Source organism: Halictus rubicundus, chromosome 5 (genome assembly GCF_050948215.1).
Source record: "Halictus rubicundus isolate RS-2024b chromosome 5, iyHalRubi1_principal, whole genome shotgun sequence".
Taxonomy (NCBI): Eukaryota; Metazoa; Arthropoda; class Insecta; order Hymenoptera; family Halictidae; genus Halictus; species Halictus rubicundus.
In genome coordinates this window covers 4,547,332-4,569,543 of record NC_135153.1, presented here as the reverse complement: position 1 = coordinate 4,569,543, position 22,212 = coordinate 4,547,332, and the positions used below count along the sequence as shown (strand labels likewise).

At 40.9% G+C, this 22,212-nt stretch overlaps 1 protein-coding gene across 1 annotated transcript in view; it reads right to left on the bottom strand.

Moving 5' to 3' along the window:
- The window catches only part of Toy (paired box 6 protein twin of eyeless), a 73,812-nt gene that overhangs the window by 22,175 nt on the left and 29,425 nt on the right, over positions 1 to 22,212 (bottom strand). The window contains exons 4-6 of the mRNA XM_076787637.1: positions 13,759 to 14,035; positions 4,820 to 4,984; positions 3,687 to 3,769 (exon numbers count right to left, since the gene is read on the bottom strand). Coding sequence (XP_076643752.1) covers positions 3,687 to 3,769; positions 4,820 to 4,984; positions 13,759 to 14,035 — 525 coding nt within the window. The remainder of the gene's footprint in view (positions 1 to 3,686; positions 3,770 to 4,819; positions 4,985 to 13,758; positions 14,036 to 22,212) is intronic.

Below are 22,212 nucleotides of genomic sequence, written 5' to 3'. Positions count from 1 at the left end.
ATTTGAAGCGCCTTCGGATACAAATTCTCTGTTCTTTTGTTTCTATTCGAAGTCGGATGAATCGCGAGCAGTTATTTGTATCTTTATTCGACGAGCGTCTGGTTTCGAGATTTGTATTCGATGTGCCTCCGGATGATTTTCTGGCTACGTCAGAATTTATTCGGATGGTCGATTGCAACGCCCCCATTTATTCGACGGATTTATTTGTAGATACTCGGCGTCCGCCGACCATCCGAACGATTTTAGGCGTCGAATAAAAATTAATTTCAGAATGTATTCGAAGGCAGATGTCGCGGCGAAATTTATTCGTAACTTTTATTCGATATCCGAAGCTCGATGTGGCCAGACGATTTATTTGAGGATTTATTCGGGACGAGTATTTGGCAGAGATGAAAATGAAATGTATCTTTTATTCGAAATTGTATTCGATGGTCGGATGGCCGACTTTTTTATCCGACGTTGCCAAGCCATAATACGTAAATACGTACCACGGTACAGTGACTACCATTAATAATCGAACACTTTTTATCGTTTAAACTTTTAACGCTTGTTTACATAAATAAATTTTGATTATTTAAACAATTGTTTAAACAAATAAATTTTTGTTATTGAAACAAATGTTTACACCAGTACATTTTTACTAGTTAAACGCTAGCTTACACAAATAAATTTGTATTATTTAAACAATTGTTTAAACAAATAAATTTTTATTGAAACAAATGTTTGCACCAGTACATTTTTACTAGTTAAACGCTAGTTTTCACAATTAAATTTTTATTATTTAAACGATTGTTTAAACAAATAAATTTTTATTATTAAAACAAATGTTTGAACCAGTACATTTGTATTATTGAAACAAATGATTAAACCAGTACATTTTTATTACTTAAAATATTGTTGAAACAAACACATTTTTATTACTTAAACAATTTACGTCACGTTTTGCAGTGAGTAAAACTCTTTATAAGAAAAGGAAATGTCATTGGGTTTCACCATTGGTACTCTGCTGGATGTTAAGTTATTAAGACAATTTTATAAAGAACTCTTTAGATTATGTATTATGTACAGGTACACGTACATATGTAGGCATTGCATGCTATGGCATTTTTCTTTCTACGGTTCTGAATTACCGACTCTGTAGAACATGCTCTGGTACGGCAGCGGACTCTATCGAAATGGAACGGTCAGCTAGTGAAATAAAATTCGTTGATAAACTTCGAAGGAAACGTTTCAATACTGGCACCGTCTAACTTATCAGATTTGTGACGTGTTTAGACTTGTTTTCATCAGCAAACTATTTGCAATCGATTAATAATGTTCCCATGGCAGAATTATGAATTGTAACACACATTTTATTGTTATTAATAAGTGATGGTGAAACGCTTACATTGTTGTCTCCAGGCGGCACATGACGCGACGCTCCATATGGTCGTGATTCAGTATCAGAGGCAACATTGTAACCAGTAGCGTATTGGCGTTTACCAACTATACCTAATATTATTTCTTATTAACGTTACCATAATGATATCATTACCTACCGATTGAAAATGTTTTCCTGAACAAAATAAGCCCAAACACGGTACAAATCGAATAATAATATCATCGGGTTGTGCTGCCTTGTTCTAGCGCCTTCGGCCACGCGGCCGTGTTTGCATGCTGTCCTTTTCTATCTACGTTCGCCGCAGTCGAAGCGGCTACAAATATATGCATATATATGTGCAATCGCAGGCGACGATATACATATGTATATGTGTGCAACGACAGACGTCGATCCCTGCCGAATGATTCCGAGAGTAGAAGAACGAAACATGTGTTACTTTCTTTTTGGCCGAAGGTGTGCGTTGTTTTCAACAAATGCAATCTTTTCATAGAAGGGAACTTTTTAAAAATTTGCAAAAAAATGAGGATATAGCCCCAAGTGTCCTCTTTACAGACCTATTTTTTAAAAAGATGAACATTTTAAAATTAACGAAATTAAAATTATCTGAAGCGAATGCTGCATCGCGATACACAGCCTTGGACGGCCGGACACTGTGCTGGGTCGAGAAATATTTCGTGACATTTTACAATAAATGTTGAACCGTAAGAGATATCAGCATGAAATTTGCAGTAAACTTCGTTAAAAAATTATGCCTATCCACTGATAATTGGTTTAAACATTTGTTTCAATAATAAAAATTTATTTGTTTAAACAATTGTTTAAATAATAAAAATGTATTGGTTTAAACATTTGTTTCAATAATAAAAATTTATTTGTTTAAACAACCGTGTAAGTAATAAAAATGTATTGGTTTAAACATTTGTTTCAATAATAAAAATTTATTTGTTTAAACAATTGTTTAAATAATAAAAATTTATTTGTTTAAACAACCGTTTAAGTAATAAAAATGTATTTGTTTAAACAATTGTTTAAATAATAAAATTTTATTTGTTTAAACAATTGTTTAAATAATAAAAATGTATTGGTTTAAACATTTGTTTCAATAATAAAAATTTATTTGTTTAAACAATCGTTTAAGTAATAAAAATGTATCGGTTGAAAGATCTGATTAAATAATAAAAATTCATTTATAAAACAGTCATTTAAATAATAAACATTTACCTATGTAAACATCTGTTTAAATAATACAAATCTATTTGCTTAAACAATCGTTTAAATAATGAACATGTATGCGTTTAAACATTCGTTTAAATAATACAAATTCATTGGTTTAAACAATCGTTTAATTAATAAATAGTGTTTGAATATTAATGGGAGTCACTATACCATAGGACGTACTTGCATATTACAACGTAAGTATTATGATTTGGCAACGTCGCTCGGTCTTTTATCCGAACTTCGAATACAATTTCGAATAAAAGATACATTTGATTTTCATTTATTCCTCATGCTCGTCTCGAATAAAAAATCGAATAAATCATCTTCCCTACATCGACCATCCGAATAAATCTCTGGGCCACGCAAAAATCGTACGTCGAAAATCTAAGATACATTCTGAGTTGCGAGTATCTGACGAAATTGACCGTCGAATACATGGGGGCGCTGCTAAAAACTATCGAATAAAAATCAAAGATACTTTCCAACTCATCAGCTGTATCTTCGGATACATTCTCTCAAATAAAAAATCTCGCCGCTAGAGGCGTCGGATACGCATAGCCGTTGCTCCGCAATTCGGATGACCCACGGACGACAAATGAAAATCGTGAAAAGTATCCGACGGATAGACTGCGGTGAATATGTATCCGAGAGAAACGAGTTCGAATAAAAAATAGATTTCATTTATTTGTATTCGAAATTTTAAAATAAATTTTTGCCCAACTCTGTCGTCGGTGGTGTTTAATATCCCGGGTGCAGGATGGTCGCGCGTTTAGGGCGCTTAATGAAAGGGCGTCGTCGTCGCGCACTCGCCTCGCCTCGCCTCGCCGGTAGCCCTCCACGAGATATAAAGAAGAGGCGGTGGAGAAGACGTCGTGGAAAATGGAGAAAGACCATCGCGGGGGTGGTGGGGGTTGGGGATCGGCACCGTGGAAGGAAAGGGAAGAGATGAAGCGAAAGGAAAAAAAGAAAGACCGGCGCTGAGGGTAGCGCAGGGACGGCGGAGGGGTGGCCCGGGGGAGAAAAAGGGGTGTGGGTGGAGCGAACGAGAAAGAGGAAGCACACGCCGCATTCGCACATTCACACTCACCTGGATACGTGCCTCAGGCAATCCAATCTTCTCGGCGAGACGCTCCCGTGCAAACACGTCCGGGTAATGTGTCCGCTCGAATTCTAAAACGAAACCAGTTTGCAACAAGTGCTCGTTATTAAACGTGCCTCCTTCCCGCGAATCTGTTCGCGACACACGATCTCGCCCTTTCCACGCAACCTCTCTATTCCACGAGCGCGCGCGCGCGCGCACGCATGCACGGACACGCCTGTCTCCTCTTGTATATATTATTAATCGCGCATAATTTCGAATCACTACGAGACAGGATTAAATGGATAATTATCGACGATCCTCGAAAGCCCCGGACCGACTTGAATAGCCGCGGATCCAATTAAACCTGTTATAAAGCGCGCTCGCGTTTCAAATGCTTGAGAAAACTCGATGTCCGTGGAAAGCAGTAATTTACCCGCACGAGAACGCGCTAGATCGACAGATATTTATGCCCGTTACTGTTACCCCCGCCGAATGGAATCCATTTTACTTCGGGAACGAAAGTTTATTGCGTCAAGATGGCTCGCGTCGCGTCGTTCGCGCGCGCGTGGCGATTCGAACGAAACGTGGATAAACGTGAGCGACGAATCGATGATCAAATATAGAGAAGCGTGTACAATTGTTTCTCTAAATGTTTGCATACTTTGTTACTACAATGTTTACGCAATTTTCAATTTTTGTGGTCAAATTTTAAGGAAGCGGAATCAAATAAAACCTTATTTTCAGCGGTATAGCCTTTGTAGTTCAGAAATTAAAAATAAAAATCGGACTAAATTCTGCCGAATTTTATGGTCTAGCATTTTCCGAAAATTTTCAAAAGCCATAAATGCATAAGGATTCGCAGTCTATTTATTACGTTTTTTAAATGTACTGTTTTAACGTATTCAGAAATATCAGAAGATATTTCTGCGTGAATGGCTGCTCCACATCCTGATCTCACTTTGAAATTTAATTATCTAAAAACGCTAGATCATTGCACACTTTTTATTGTTGCCCAATAGTGTTAAGACTTTGGTACACGATCTAGAGTGAAATAATTGTACACCGAAAAATTGTAAATTTGTAAATTTGTAATTGTAACCCAAAGGATTACAGGTGCAATGTAATGTTCAATTTCTAACCTTTCTCGAGGCTGTCGATTTGTTCGTTCGAGAAGGACGTCCGGTTACGCTGCAACTTCCTCTTTAACCTCAATCGTACCTGCGAGTCTTCGTCGCCGGAAGAATTGTGTTCCGAATTGCCGTCCGACGTCGTTTCCTGCTGATGCGACAACAACGAGCCGGTGTCTGAAAGCAAATTTAAACAATCTCGAATGATTCCATCTGTTCCTATATGTCCCCAGAATGCAGTACCGCCTTTTAGTACCGGGAAACGGGACACTTGGCCGAGGCCCCGCACTTATTGTTACTGTTACTTTCACGTTTGACAACAAATACAGAGTGTCGAAAAAAAATGTATACACTGTTTATTGTAGATTCTTTTGCAATTTAAAGATTGATTATATGTGGATGAAAACTGAAATTATAATCAAGCAAACTGTGTATATATTTTTTGGGGACACCCTGTATTATGTGATATATAATAAACGAATGGAACTTGTAATAGTTGAAACATCCAATTTTTTACTTTTTTTACTGTACTATAAATATTGTTACGCGGACTCCCTCGTAGCTTCGGCATTGCTGATATGGAAAAAGACACAGATCTAGAAAACTGTATTCCGTTTATTTCTAGAGGAGGAACATTTATCTGTCACGACCGTCCCCTGCGACGTCCGTTAACCGACTCACTCCCTTGTCCTTGGTGCATCGTCGTTTCCCTAACGATCACAATTTCCCTATCGTCACAATCGACCCGTAACAGTATATTGTACAGGTGGGAGAAATCTAATGCGTTTTAGAATATCACTTTACTATCTACTTTATTTTACATATAACCCATCGCTCAATGATCGTTTCCTCCTAATCTCGCACGACTCATTAATCTCCATTAATCTTCACCCGGCGCGTGGCGCTAATCGTCGCGACCTTCGAAAATATGACACTATGTACCTATGCAGGTGTAACCATGCGATAAGTAATACATCTGAGACAAAATCGATACCCCCCCCCCCCCACGATGCGCCGATAAGAACTGGTATGCGGTAGAGATAAACTCTGTGCGCCTCACAAGAAGACACCTGACACGAATTAGCCAGGAATGCGGCTGTACGCCGTCCATTCAGGTCATTCTACAGAAACTTTCGGTTCTACACGAATTACAGTGATTTCTCTATCTATGTCGCTAAGGCCTGGATGATAAACGTCGCGGAATTGTCCCCACTACCGCGGAGTATACTCCGTGAGGAGCCACGAAACTCGAGAGGCGTATGTCTCCTGGACGATACATGACGCTGGCAAGACCCGTCTTGTTGACATATATCGAGAATTCACTATATTGGGATATTGACTCGAGTAATATTCATGTTATCTCGAGACGCAACCAAGTACTGGGGTACCCGGCTGTCTCATGAGATACCCGGGTAATTGTCGTTTACTTGAGTGTCCGGGTATCTCATAAGTCACAGCTGTAGTACGCGGGCCCCGATGAGCTACTGTAACTATGCCAATCAAATCAGTCTACCATTGTCTTTAGTCACTTCTTATTTCGCTCCACCTGGTCTCATTGACCTTACCTCCTAGTATTATAGCCATGGAACATATGGACCGTTTATTTTGAAAGTGGAGTAAGTCCATTTTTCTTTTTTAATGAAATATCACACAATTTGTATATTTGTCTTTGATATTTGCATATTTTTTATCAACAAAAAATGGACTTCCACCACTTTAAAAATAAACGGTCCATGTCTGTCTGTGAGGCATCTTCTCTATTACTCATTTCACGCCAAAGTACGAGTGCAAATGAATTTAATGTTCGACGACTATACATATTTTTCGGTCACGCCAAGCGCGGCGTTGGCATTGGACGAGCCGGTATCCGCCTGATGTAGCCGCCCTACTATTGGTCTCCGTTTTTCGTTAATAACTCCTTAACGAAGAAAACATTTTCGCAAAGGAAAAAGTTACTTCAAATGACCCCGTAAGTCGCCCCTTTCAAGGAAGTACAACAACTTTGGGCTCGCCCTGTATATACATAGGTAACGTAGTCAACCGTCATTTTTGATACTTGAACTATCGGCTTCTGGAGGTTATATGTGGCGTTCGGTTAAGCGTCTTGCGCGACAACCGTTCGCGAATGCGTGGAAAGTTCGCTGAACGGCTGAAATAAGCGGGACGCGAACTCGAAGAGAATTTTGGCCGATTCCGCAGCGTTCGAACTTTACGCCCGGCCGTGTCCAGAAGACCGATCCAATTAAGAACCGTCTAGTCCGTGGTATCGACCCAGTGATTTCGCGACGAGCGACGCGCGGACTAACTCCTCAGGATTCCTCGACACTGAAATGTTCACGGTGGCCTGGACTAGGTTCGCATAGTCCTCGCGGTTCGTGTTGGTGCGTAGATACGGTGGGAGAGGGACGAAGAAGAGAACGAAAGGGAGATATAGAAAAAGAGAGACGGAGGAAAAAGGGAAAGATGAGAGAGAAAGAGAAAGAGAGAGAGGGGGGGGGGGAGAGAAAGGGAGAATCGCGGTGGCCGTCGTCAGTTCCCGGTGAGCCGCGATTACTTTCCGCCTCCGCGCACCGAACCCTCGCCTCTTTCCATCCCTCCCGATACCTTCCTGCCATTTCCCTTTCCCTCTGTCCGTGTCCGTCCCTCCGTACTCCACGCGTACCTATATATTCGCCCTTACGGTATATATGTAGTCTCTATGTGTACCTATACATCGTCCGCTCGTCAGCTGCTCGCTTTCTCGTTCGCTCATCTCTCGCGCATCCCACACCCTCCTCCTCGACCCTACGAAATCTCTCGCTCAGCCCCCTCCCCTCCCCTCCCTCTCTCTCTATCTCTCTCTTTCTCCCTCTCTCCAGCCTTGGTGCCCTTCTGCGGATTCGAAATACCGCCACCCTCAAACATACACTACCCGCCGGCACCGTTTCGTCCCTCACGACCGAAAACCATCCCCTCGGAATATCTCTTCCTCCTACTCCTCCTACGCCCTCTTTTCGCTCCTCGCGAACACCCCCCACTGGCGTGTAACGACCGACGATTTCGAGATAGTCCGCTCCAGGCCCGCCGATCGTTGGCTTTAATTTTCTAGGTGATAACGCATCGCCGCACAGCCAAGAAATGGTATCCGCACGTCTCGACGGCGTCGTTTCCGTCGGCAAACTGGTCCGAACGGTTTTCGAAAACCGACACCGGCTGTTTGTCAACACCTCACCGCGTCGCGACGCTGCCGGTATTCGAGAGCTCTTCTTCGAATTCGTTTTTATCCCCCATAGGTAGCGGAGATAGGGGATCGAAGGTAACGATCTCACTTTGGAGTACGATTGCCCAAAAACTATTACATTAGCAACAACAATTTATACCGTCGCGCCCGGTGGTTCGACTGCCAATGAATAATCAATCAGACAAGGAATTATTACGAAAATTCGATGATGTCACGCGAGAAGAGAACATAGAAATAAGATATTAAAATAAGCAACATAATATAATCAAACATCAATCATTAAATATAATATTAAATAATATTAAATATTAACCCTTTGCACTCGAGTGGTGACTCTGAAGCACCACTAGAAATTGTTGTGGCATTATTTCAAAGAAATTACAAAAAATATTACGAAATATTTGTTGCATTACATTACTAAATGTTTAAATATTATATGTAGAAATCGAATCAGTTCCGTATGAATAAAATTAAAATATTGTAAGACTGAAGAAAAATTTAGTTTTGGATTGAAAATAGCGCCGAGTGCAAAGGGTTAATCATAAATCTCAATCGTAAAACTCAAGGAAACGTAAAGAATATATTTCGCAGGAGTCACAAGGGGTTATTTCGCAAATATATTTAGCAACAATATATTTCGCAGGGGATACCAATCCCTAAGACTTGTATCCTATAAATTCCAAATTCGAGAAAACAAGATCTATCCAAATTAAAACATTGATGAAGAAATAATGAGAAAATACCTGCGAAATTACTTCTTAACCGTTGAAAACGAAACACGAGGCCCGCGAGGTTGTCCGCGGAATACGTTTTAACAATGTTATAACTCCGGAAACTACTACTATGGACCACCCGTCAGATATATTTAAAGACTTTAACTACGCAGTAAATTAGCGCGGAAAACGATGAACAGATAAGGACAAGACTCGAAGTTATCTTCCTGCAAGACACGCAGATGAAGATCGGTTTACACCCCGAGAACCAACAAGAAAGATGTCAAATTATGCCAAATTATAAGAAAAGACGCCGATTTCATAGTAAAAGGATCCTGTCAGCATAGAGTGGACTAGCCAGAAGACATCAAGAAGATAAAAAGATGCAAGGTAAAGACTCCTGAGCCAGCATCTTTGAAAAACAAAGGACTGGCCATCCTATACAAAGGGGACCAACTCCTCAACATCAGTTCTTCCGTTACGAACCGTTTTAGAAGTGTAAAGACAGTATCAGTGCCAGTAGTTGAAGAAGATTGTAAACGATTCCGAAGCCTTGACCACGGTAACATTATTGCTACTATTGCTATTATTACTATTATTGTTATAATCACCATTATTTGTATTCTGCACCCATGTATATGCGCATCCCAAATAATATTTGTAAAATCAAACTTGTAATATCTAATTCAGAACCACGCTTTTAAAATAAATCAATAATTTTGTTGCTTTTTGAAATTAGGGTATAACTTTATTTAAACGATCCTCAATTTCCCGAACCGTAGCCGGTGTATGCAGGTAGGTTCGAAAATGCGTTCTATCCTATAAATAATCATAATTCGTCCCACCTGGGACGTAACAATACATTTGAAAAGATCGAATTAAAGATTACCAGAAAGAAAAGAAGCCCTTGCTTGCGCACGAAACAAGTAATCACAATTTTAAGTCATTAAGACAAAAGTTATTTTAAGGTATCAAAAGTTGTTATTGTAAGGCAAAGAAAAAGCTTAAAATGTCAAAATTTGAAATTTCGCATGCTTCCATTTTGTCAAATAATGAGATATTTTATTTCTTTTGGTTCACACCTATATTCATACTAATCAAAATATTACTTTATTTTCTTTTTTCGTTGCAATAGAACGGCCTGGAATTGTGTCAGCCAATAAGGCACTTTTTTACGACTCCCTTCAAGGAACCGTAACTCTCACAATTTTAAGTATTTTAATTTCAAAAAATTAAATTGTACATCGCAAATAATAGAAAATACGTATGCAAAACCTCGATACAAAACAGCCGTCTGATTTCTTTAAGAAAAATTTCCAAACAGGGCTTACAAAATGATACTTTGGTCCAGAAGACCCACTATGAACAGGCGAAAACAAAATCCGCGGCCTGAAATAATTTGTATATACCAGCTGAAGGTAGCAAAGAGGAAGAAGAAAGAAAAGAAATCGCTGGAAGAGGGGAGGGAGCACGAATCAAGGGGAAACAGTTACCCCCACTCTGTCAGTATGGGAGTATGCTCGACAGAGACGAAACTCGTCACGTGACCAAGCCGCGGCGAAAGCGCGGTAGAAGGGGAAGTTAGAGTGGGGACACATGTCTTGATCCACATGATCATGTCTTGATCGACACTGGGTATACCTCTTCAAGGACCTAGAAACTCGATCGCCGAAATGTGCAACGATGTCAACACTCTTATGCTTTTAGTGATTTCTCCATAAAATTTTTGCCAACATATTTATGACACTTTCCTGATTAAAATGAGACCAAACGGGACATACTTAGGAGCATATTTGCTTGCTCAGTATTTGTTTGCGATTCAGCAGAAGCTCGATTGCGTGAGCCAATGATAAAGCGATCATATGCGATATATTGTATAAATCAGTAAAGATTCAATCTAGCACTGTGGCTAAAGATAACTGTACTGTTCTGTTACTGACACACTCAGGTTCCAATAGCCCTTATGTCAATAACCACCTACGATATTGCACTTTATATTATAGTTACAAAGCATACGATTATGCCTCACATGTAAATTAATCTGTGATTATGTAAGAACATAAAAATCTACAATAATTTTACTATTTGCCAACAAAAGTATTAAAGAAGTTTTCAAAAGTAATTAAAAGTGTGTTATCCACCCAATAGATTTCATGTCATAACACAATTAATTATGACTGGCTGAGATACTAGATAATCCTTTAGAATGCATGAGTCGAAATAGATCCAGTCACCGCGAGATAATCAAATATTAATATCAGTATTTCGTCCCACGATGCTCCATTCCATATTTGGCAAATCACTATTCAAACGATGTTCCGGTCATTTCAAGATCACAGTAACGTAAGGGATCCAATTACTGTGGGTGTACCAATTATTGTGTCTATATTAATAATACTTACTTCTAAAGCATAATGAATATTAAAAAAGAGATATTAAATTTTCTAATATTCATTGTGTTTTAAAAATACGTATAATTAATATAAGCACAGTAATCGGGTCTCTTACCCTACTATTTTCTATTTTTCATACACATAAATCGTCACTTAACACTTTAAAATCGTATCTTGATATTCATTATTTGTACACCGAAATAAAACAAAAAGTATTTGAACTTTGCCCGTTTAAACTGCAATAACATCGTTGAAAAAAAATAGCACAGCAACAAATCTCGACTCATTTTAAAGCTTGAAGACTCCACTTCCGCAAAAAATTCATTTTCGACCGTGATACAGTCGAGAAACTTGTAATTCATTGACAGAGTACGTTGCTTTCAGTGGAGGTTACTTTGACCAATAAGTTTATTCAGAAAACAGTTGTTCAACGTTACCCTGGAAAATTGGACACACGCAACAACTTAATGCGTGTAATAGCCGAAACACACATTAGCGTTGTTCCCCCTGAAATATCCAAGTTCGTCGTCCATGAAATAGGCATGACGCACATTAGTCGCATCGGTTGTCGCCAAAAGATTTTACCGGAGGTACAATATCACTGTACCTACAAAAAAAAAAAAAAGAACGGATTTTCCGGAACGTGTCGAGGAATCGTAGTTTATCATTCGTGAGCTCCATTAAAAGAATTGTTGCCGTTCGCGGGCACGTACTCGAGGGGGCCCCGCGTTCGCTTTCACGCGTTCGAGGAGCTATAGAATCAGACAAACGCTATAGAGGAATCCGGTCTCAATAGTTGATCCACTTCTTCTCGTGCAGCCACGGGCGGCGGCGACGGCACAATGCTCGAAAGAAGGTAGAAGTCAAGGGAGCACCCTCGAGAGGTATTATAATCTGTCCGTACGCGGCGTCATTCTCGCCGCGTTCTTACACGAGCCTTCAGCGAAACCACGGCATTGTGACGGTTTAATTCTACCACGGTGCGCAACCATTCGACCCCAGCCAGTTTATAGCCGAAGAAAGGAATACCTGGCGGACGCGGTTCGGAACGTCTCTTCTAATAGGATCACGTTAACTGGTCGGGCTGCGGTCCAGATCCTGCCTCGAAATTGCTACGCGGATGACAATTCCGTACGTGACCGCGGTCGATAAGCAGATTACGAAAATTATGGGCAGACGGACGCGGCGAGGTTATTTTCGTGAATGGGACCTCCGGAATCAATAGGATTTTCATCACGAGAAAATACTAGATTGTCGGCTCATTGTAAAATACTACCATGGACGCAGTCTTCGGAGTTAACGCGATCGAGGGTGCGCATACGCCCCCCCCCCTCCCTTTACAACATTGACAAGATTGGTGCAAGATCTGTCCAAACTCGCTTAACCCATTTGCATCACAAGGAAATATGAAAAGAAGGCCTTTATCACCAAACTTCATTTTTTAATATAAGTAAGTATGACTATAAGTAAAAAAAATAAATTGAGCGTATATATACGCAAATGGGTTAACCATCAGAGGGGCCTTCCTAGTGTGGCGTGTCAAAAACAGTGAATTCTCGATTTATGTCAACAACACGGGTCTTGCCAGTGTCATGTATCGTCCAGGAGCTATGTTTACACTCCTCCGCGTATGAGGCCTCTCGAGCTTCGTGGATCCTCGCGGGCCTACGCCGCGGTAGTGGGGATAATTCCGCGACGTTTATCATCCAGACCTAGGCGACATATACAGGGTGTCCCACGTAACACATTTCACGATTTTTCAAGTACTTGCGATAATCTGACGAACAAATATTTTCGACAAAAGTTGATCAGATTTCGATTGGCTATACATTGCAATAAGAAAAATTCGAAAAAAAATTTTTTTTGGTATTGTCAAGGTCACCTTCATTTTTTTAAATGGCACTTTGTATTTCTGACTTAACAATATTATAGCCCGTATCAAGACGAATTCAACGACCTAGTATACCATGACCTTCGGATGACTTTGAAGGCAAAGAATTGAAAATTTCAACAAGAACCTTTTAACGAAGTACAACATTTTTGGGACACCCTGTATAGTAAAACCTGACTGCTGTCGTTATATAACCCAAAGATTAGAATTTTTAGGATACAAAATGGTTAAAGTAGCATCCACTCCGATAAATTTCAACATTTCAGTTTCGGTTTCTTTAATTAAATTACTTTCATTTTCCAGGAACTTTAATGAATTTTTTATATTTGGCACTTAACGCATTGAATCTTTACTAATAAGTGTATTCTGCATATATACCCCTTTATATGAAGCGTTTATCCTCGGTTCGGATAATCGAGGTTTTACTGAATGGACAATCGAAGAAACGAACATGCTCCCAATTATATCATGTTCGGTCTCATTTTAATCAGAAAACAGTCACGAACACGATGGCAAAATCTTCGCAAGAAAATAACCGAAAACAGAAAGGTTTTGTCGTTAGACCAGTACTGTCTCACCGATGCGTCTACCTATCATGTTGCACGGAACCGTGTATGTAAATTTGTCGCAAGTATCGTGTACATGTCTAACGCGTGTGCCGAGGCATTACTGTACAACGTAACCGGGATAAGAATATCGTCGCGAGCCGTAAGATTTATACGTTTGAAACTTACCGCTTCGTTTGAGCAACGAGTCGTCGCGACCATGAAGTTGGCTGCCGGGTAGCAGGGACTGGCCAGAGCCAGGGGTTGCCGCTGTTGGAATTCCGGTGGCCAAAGGATGATGAGAGGGCGTAGCGGAATACCACGCCGGTGGCCAACCTGCAGCCTGGCCATTGAACATCCGGAGCTTATCGTAGACACTCTCGGCACCCTGATGTGCCTGCACCGCTGCCGCCTGTTGCTCTTTCTGCGAGGCCAGGTTCCTCAGCACCCTGTTGATGGACGATACCTGTGGACAGGGGAGCGACGAGCATGATGAATGAATGTTAAATAGACTGCGTTATTACAGTGTCGAGAAACTTTTACGCTTCTGACGATAACGTCCGATTGCGTCGATCATTAATCTTCGGCGGACCGTCGGAACGAAGATTTTACACGACTGTCCGCTACCCAGAAGCCCGCGAGAAACCGCAACGGTGAAAGAGATATCATTCCGGGTATGGAAACCCTTAGGTTACGGGACCCAATTACTGTGACGGTACCAATTACTGTGTCTGTATTAATTGTACTTATTTTTAAAGGATAATGAATATTAGAAAAGGAGATATATGACATATATATTGACTGATTTTCATGAGAAATATTTAATATCTCTCTTTTATTATTGTCCTTTAAAAATAAGTATAATTGACACTAGGTTTATGGGACCCGTTAAAGTGACAGGTTCTAATATTTTTAATTTATAATTAGTAAGATTCTAAAGACACATCCATGAGGAATTATTCAACAAATTTATTTCTTTGGGTATATGTTATTTAAAAAAAAAATGGCTAAAAATTAAGGCAGCACATTCTTGTCATTTTTATAAAGTAATGTAAAATAGTCACTTTTAGTGCTCCGTAGACCTAATGTTAATGCAGGCACAGTGACTGGTATCCACGCAGTAATTGGGTCCCTCACCCTACTATTGTATAAAAGTTCAGTGATTATTAGACTGTGGATTTTATGCACTTATAGTAAAAGAATTAAAAAGCTTCAATATATTTGTTCTAATTAGCTCCTGTTCGTTCTTATCGATACAGACAAGTTTTATTTTGCATAAAAATTCGCGGTCTAGTGATTGTTGTTAACATAACGGGAGAAGTAAAGCCCTCGTAGGTTGGCCTGTCCAATGCATGGAGACCACTCAGCGATGAGTATAATTCGCATTAAACGAAAAAACAACATTTATGATGGATTTTTATTTGATGGATTTTTCATTTAATCCTATGCCAGATTTTAAATACAGGCTACAACGATTAAATAATGTTAGAATTGTGTTCTGGAACGTAAGAACTGAACAATAACAAAGCCTCCTTATAGAAGTAGCACTCAGAAAATGAAATAACGATTTGCGGATAGTGTTTATTCGATATATGTCCACAACACTGGTCTACTTTAGTATATATGTCGGCTAGAAGAGATACTATTCTTTCATACACTGTCAAACGTAGAAAAGGACATACCCCGCGGTAGTGGGGATAATTCCGCGACGTTTATCATCCAGGCCTTGGCGACATATATAGAGAAATCACTGTATATCCCGCGGCAGTGGGGATAGTTCTGGGATTTTTATCGGCTAGATATTTGGGACATATATCGAGTAAAGACTGTACCAATTTCAACAGACATGCAGCACAATTCATGGGTTCATTAAGTTCATTCATGGGGACAGGACAGGCTATAATTGATCAAAATTCATAAAAAATATGTTCCCGCTTCGCACAACGATCGCTGAACGGTCAATCGATTCTCGCGAATTCCAAACATCACGCCCGCTTAATTAAGAACAGAAGAGCGATGTGAAACGATCAATCGCGGACACGGGGCCGGGCGGTTCTTTGAAAAGTTCCGCGAATTCTTTGGCCACCGGCTGACAATCGTTTCTATCGTTACATCGGTTTGTCTCTGGCTCGCCAGCCCCGACCACCGAGAGCTTCTTCCTTTCGTTCTCTTCCGACGTTCTCGTTCGCCGGGAGAGAGAGAGAGAGAGAGAGAGAGAGAGAGAGAGAGAAAGAGAGAGAGAGAGAGAGAGAGTACCAGATGAAAGGACACCGCCATCCAATTATTATTACATAAAACGGTTTCCATGGCTCTTCGCTCCCCTAACCAACGGGAGCGCGGTCTTCTTCACCTTGTACCGCGACCGAACCACTGGCTAACTCTAAAGTTATAACGAGCCACGAGGGCGAGCCTTGTGCTCTCGAGTCGCGCACATAATAGTCTCGGTGTTCTACGTGGCCTCCACCCCTCGTACACCCCTCTAACATCGACGTAGACGGTGCACCAAGTCGAACATAGCTGAACGCGGCGCTCCCATGGAGGCAAACCAGCAAGCGGATGGAGGATATCGAGCGGAGCTTCTTAATTACGGGCTCCGTTGAAAGGTTCGACGAGAGAGAGAGAGAGAGAGAGAGAGAGAGAGAGAGAGAGAGAGAGAGAGAAAGAGGCACACGAACGAGTGCAAAGCCGATCCATCTCGCGTGGTTCGACTTAAGACCGGTGAAATAATGGCTGTACCCTGTCGGGTGCCAACGACGTTGTTGGTTCGAGTGGCTGCGTGCGCCGCGCCGTGGCGGGTCAAGAACGCTCGAGAGGGGTCCGCGTTATTACGCCGAATGAAAGCCGATAAATTCAATCGCGCTCTCTGTTTTCGCCTGTTCTCGATGGGGGAGTGTAGAGGGGGAATCCGAGTGCTCGAGAGGCTCGAGTAACGCTTTATAATAAGCGAAACAACGCTTTGCGATCAGTGGCAACAGAATCCTATTGCGTAACGCGATGCGAACGATGTAGCGAGACGAGGAGGCGCAACCGAGGGCAAGGGGGGGGGGGAAGTGAGGTAGGAACGATGGTTATCAATGGACACGAGGATAATCAGTTGGAATCGAAGGGGAACAAATCTCGAATTTTCCGTCCGATCGAAGCCGGATTCTCTCTGCAGCAACGACGACGACGACGACGACGACGCCGGGGCAGTTTCTTAGGAAATTGCCGCCGCGGCAGTTACGCGGAACAGTTCCAAACAAATGCAACCCCCGACGACGACGAAGCTGCGTACCTTAACTGGAATCAATTCGAAGAGAATGGTCGACCGAGACGAGAAGGGAAGTCCCGGACGAGGGCGGACGACGCGGACGTCGGGAGAAGGGGTGTGGGGGTTGAAACACCGGAAAGTTCAGTATCGCGAAATTCGTCTCAATCCTGGGAAATAATGGCGACGGTAGACCGGAAAGGACGTTTCCAGACTAACTGCGGCACAGGCTAGCCAGCCTAGCCTCTGCTTTCCATCATCAAACCAAGCAACCTGGGCTGTTCTACGCTCCGCTCCACTCGGCTCTCGCCGCACAACAGCCGCAGCACCGATGCAGACCATTACACGCGCGACCGGACACGAATAATTGTGCAACACGCTTAACTGATCCCATTCACCCTGATTCTACCCGCTCCCATCCGCTCGTCGGCGACTAACCCCGTCGCACCCCATTGCCGCACGATATGTACCCACCGCAACAGCCCCGACACGCTACCTACCACCGCCATCATCGTCATTGCTATCATTACCGTTAACGTCGTTCCCATCCCGGAGACAATCGTCGTCATCGCCGGACCGATCGAAGATACCGGGAACAACGATCGATCCGCGGCCAGACCCGAGAACACCCCTCGCCCACCACTCTCGGAAACCCGTGTCCGAGGAAATTAACCCCCGGAAAAGACCAGAGGGCGGAGCCGACGACGCTTAGTTTTTACCCACGACCAAACTTCGCCCGACCAGCTTTCGGGCTAATCTGCTAGAAGACCGTTCTGCTCCTCCGGCGGAATCTTTATGCAAATCGCCATTTTCATACAGCCTCTTGTAAAATACCGAAATCAACTCTTCGCGGTTGAAACCCGGACGACTTCGCTCGCCGACGCTGTGTTTACTGTTGGGTAATAATTGAAGGGCTCGAAAGCCAATTAGTGTGAGTCCGGTTTTCTCATATCAATTTGCTTGAACCAGGCGGTTTTATTTTCTTTTTCTTTTTTTTTTTGTTCCGTTTATTTTTACTTAATCCTTTGCGGTTCAACTTGTTCTATCTCCCTCTTTCTCTCTTTTACTTCAGAACTTTCTATGGTATGGTTATAAGTCAATTATATTCTCATAGGTTAGGGTTAGGTGAACCCTTAGCACTACTTTGTCGCCGCTGAGGCGACATTTAACAGGTGTTTACAAAATTTCGGAGTGCGAAGGGTTCACCCTTTGCGGTCGAGAACTGTATATATTTCTCGTTAGGTCGAATATATTTTTTGTATAGAACGAGATTATGTGCTAAACAGTTAAGTAAAAATATTAAGTAAAACGTATTGTGCATTTGTGAATACTGCGTGCAATTAATGTGAGAGAGGATGCGAAGAAATAACGGTTAATATAATTTGTGTTGTGTGCTGACTTGCAAATGTTTGTTAGTATTGCTACAATTTCAATTTCATAAACAGTTGTACAGAAACTATTAACACTGACACAGATATCGAAAATATGTTTGCAGCGTTAGAGGCGACGTTCGACCTAATCAGTAAGAGTATGATGCAGATTGTATGGCATCATATATATTATTTTATATATATATATGTATTTATAAATTATATAAATATATTTTCTAATTTTTAAAAAATTAGATATTTTTAATTTTTTTTAAATTAGATTTAGAGACCGTTCCATTAGATTTGTAAAATTCGAAAATCGGTTCTATAAATATTAAAATTGCTATGCAAAAATTAATAAATCATTTGACTCTTAACATTAACGTGAAATCGTTTCCGGTACGAGCATTTTGTAGCAAAACTTACTGCTATTTCCAATGTCAAAGTCGGATCATTAATTTGAGAAGGTTTAAATTTCAACGATATAAAATATTTCAGGAAGTACAGTGATTTCTCGATGTATGTCAACAACACGTCGAGGTGACATACCCGAGCCGTATTATATTTACACTCCTCGGCGTCCAAGGCCTATCGAGCTTCGGAGTACACTCCGCGGTAGTGGGGATCATTCCGCGACGTTTATCATCCATGCCTTGGCGACATATATTGAGAAATCACTGTATACTTAGATCTTATATAGATCTTATTGCATAATCGAACATGGTAATATTAATACTACCTTTCAAGCTATTATTTCTCCACATGTAAAATATGCAGTATTATAAGATCTTTACCTATTTCTCTTATTTCTTGTGTTACTCTGCAAAAGCCATAAATACACAATTTCACGCATACATTGATTGAAAACCGTTCAGTGTTTGCGGTCCTCCATTCGTATCTAGATATCCATCATTTTCCGTAGATTTGATTGAAACTAAGCGACAAAAAGAATCGAAGAACATGGAAAATCCATATGTGTCCGGGCCAGAATCCGAACGAATTTTCCGATAGCTGAGAAAAGTACGGTAACGTGTTCCAAAGTTAGCGTCACGTTCAAAGAAGCCTGCAAATAACCATCAGTGACGGAACGGCAACAGAAGCTAAAACAAAAATCGGTTGTACCCCCACCCCTACGGCGGTTCTGTATAACTAGTAACGCAACAGATACGTCGAGCTCTGGAAACAGAGAACATTTTCATCGCGGGGTTCAAAAGACCGCAAAAACCGATCGACCGATCAAGACCGTGTCGGCGCTACAATCGAGAGCTCGGTCGGACCGGGCCGGACCATCCCCGGCCCGGTGCACCTCTCCTCCTCTCCTCGCCCCTCGTCTACATCGAATCCAGCAGACAACAGACAATCCTATCACGATCCTCTTTGCTGTTACCAGTCCCTGGTACGCGTACACCGGGCCACGGTGATCATTATAACGATTTCGAGTTAAAAGCTGAAACGTTTCGATCGGCGTTTCTTTTCGAACGGCGGATGCTATCGATAGAGGGATGAAACTGTGTGCGTACCACCGGCTGATTGATCACCCTCCCTACTTCTGTTCCGAACACCAACAGAGAGGGATAGAGAGAGAGAGAAAGAGAGAGGAGAGAGAGAGAACCGGCAAAGCGAGTGTTTCCTCGACCAGCCGACGGATAACGACTCGTGCGCGTGCCATCCTCTTCGATATTCCTGACAGACACGATCCGAGGGGCTGATGCTGGCGGCACCAGAGACAGAGTGTTTTCGATAGAACCAAACCTGAAGACCTTTCGGACGTGATACGCTCTGCTACATTCGATGTAGCTGAACATTATCAGATTGCTAAGAATCCTCTCCTGATGGAAGAACTGGCGCCGCTTCAGAAACAACTACGACGATTTTATCGGGAATCCCGTTTTGATACAGCAACGCGATATCGAACATTTCATCATTAGGCATGCGAATTAACCCTTACCACTCGAATGGCGACTCTAAGGCGCCACTAAAAATTCCTGTATCATTGTTCAAAATATCTTTTAGATTACTAAAGTTGTTTGCAATTTAATAAACTACTAAACATTTCAGTATTGTACGAGTAAATTGCACCATTTTCTTATGTCTAACATGGAAAAAATATATAGGAAAAACATGTACAGGGTGTTCACGCCATTACTTGCCAGCGTTTTTCTTGTCAATAGTAAATATTAGAAAAGAATGAAAGAGGAGAAAGTAGTACTGTTTTTTATGCGCAACACAATGGCGTGTGTAATTTTTTTCTGTTTATACTATTTTGTTGGATACGAAGGTGACCTTCAATTTTTTAAATGGAATGCTGTATATTTTTTTTTTCGTCTAGACGAATTCATCCGTATACTGCACAGTGACCTCCAAGGTCGTGCAAGGTCAGAAATGGAAAAAACATTCGATTTAAAAAATTGAAGATCACCTTCGTATCCAACAAAATAGTATAAACGCAAAAAAAATTACATACGCCATTGTGCTGCGTATAAAAAACAGTACTACTTTTTCTTCTTTCATTTTTTTCTTACAGTTACTATTTACAAGAAAAATACTGGCTAGTAATAGCGTGAACACCCTGTATATAGAAATATATATATAAATATATACATATAGAAAAATATATATTCTATATATATAGAATATTATGTATTATATATTCTTTTTCATTGTTATATATCATTGTTGTTATTATTTTATTGTATATATTATATATTATTATATTATATATTTCTATATATTTTTCTAGGTCGGAAGAAATGTTTCGTTTGGAAGTTAAAGTAGCTTCGAGTGAAAAGGGTTAATTCTCGGCCCCTTTTACCGGAAAAATTTATGTCCATTTATTCGAAATCACACAGCGATTTAATTAGAAATGGAAACCCAGCAGCGCCTACGCGTACCGGAGCCTTGTGCGATGTGCGCTTGAGTTAGTAAGACCCTTGCTCTCTCTTTCTCCCTCCCCTCCCTCTCTCTTTCCCCTCTCTGATGTCAAAGTAATCACTCATAGCTGATGGATAGGTCAATGAACGTTTCATTAATGTTGTTTCTGCTTTCTTATTGACCTACTCAGTTTTGTGAAAAACGCATGAGATCCGCAGTCTACTTGATCAAGAAACAATAAAACATTAACGAACAGATAACCGCGTCGTTGTTTATGTTATCTAACAATGTAAACATGGACATTGCGAAAGCAACTTTGGGGATAACCCAATAAAAGTGAGTGGGCAGTCTGGAAAAGTTTCCTATAAAAATTACTATTTCATTGTCAAAAGTTTTGAAATGTCGTAATTTTGTTGCGAAAAAATGCGTTTAAAGCTTCATTAATTATATGTATTTATAGAGAGTTTCGTTAAGACTGACATAACTTCGTTACTCTTACGTATATAAACAAATCGTTTCGCAGAGACAGATTCTGACACTAGGTTTGCGGGACTCGTCGAAATGGCGGATTCTCCTATTTTTAATTTACGATTATTGAGATTGGAATGATTCAACAAATTTATTTCTTTAAGTATATATTATTTAAAAAACGACGAATAATTTGGATAGACACATTCTTGTTAAATTTATGAAATAATGTAAAACGGTCACTCTTAGTACCCCGTAAACCTAGTGTTAAATTTGGATAGACGCATTCTTGTTAAATTTATAAAGTAATGTAAAACGGTCACTCTTAGTACCCCGTAAACCTAGTGTTAAATTTGGATAGACGCATTCTTGTTAAATTTATAAAGTAATGTAAAACGGCCACTCTCGGTGCCCCGTAAACCTAGTGTTAAAGACACGTGCGCTAAGAAAATGTAAAAACCGAAAAATCAATTTTTCAAATGTGTAGACCAGAAGATCCCCTTAATCGATTTGGCAAATGAGCGTTTCAAATCACCGTAAAGCTCTACCAGAAGAACAGCAACAGCCATTTTTTTTTGGCGACTGGACCCGAACCGATTGAAAACAAAAAAAAAGGTAGCTCATTTCCCGGCGATCGAACAGGCGGAACCGTCGAGGGGTCGAATATCGATGTAAGGGTGGGCAGGA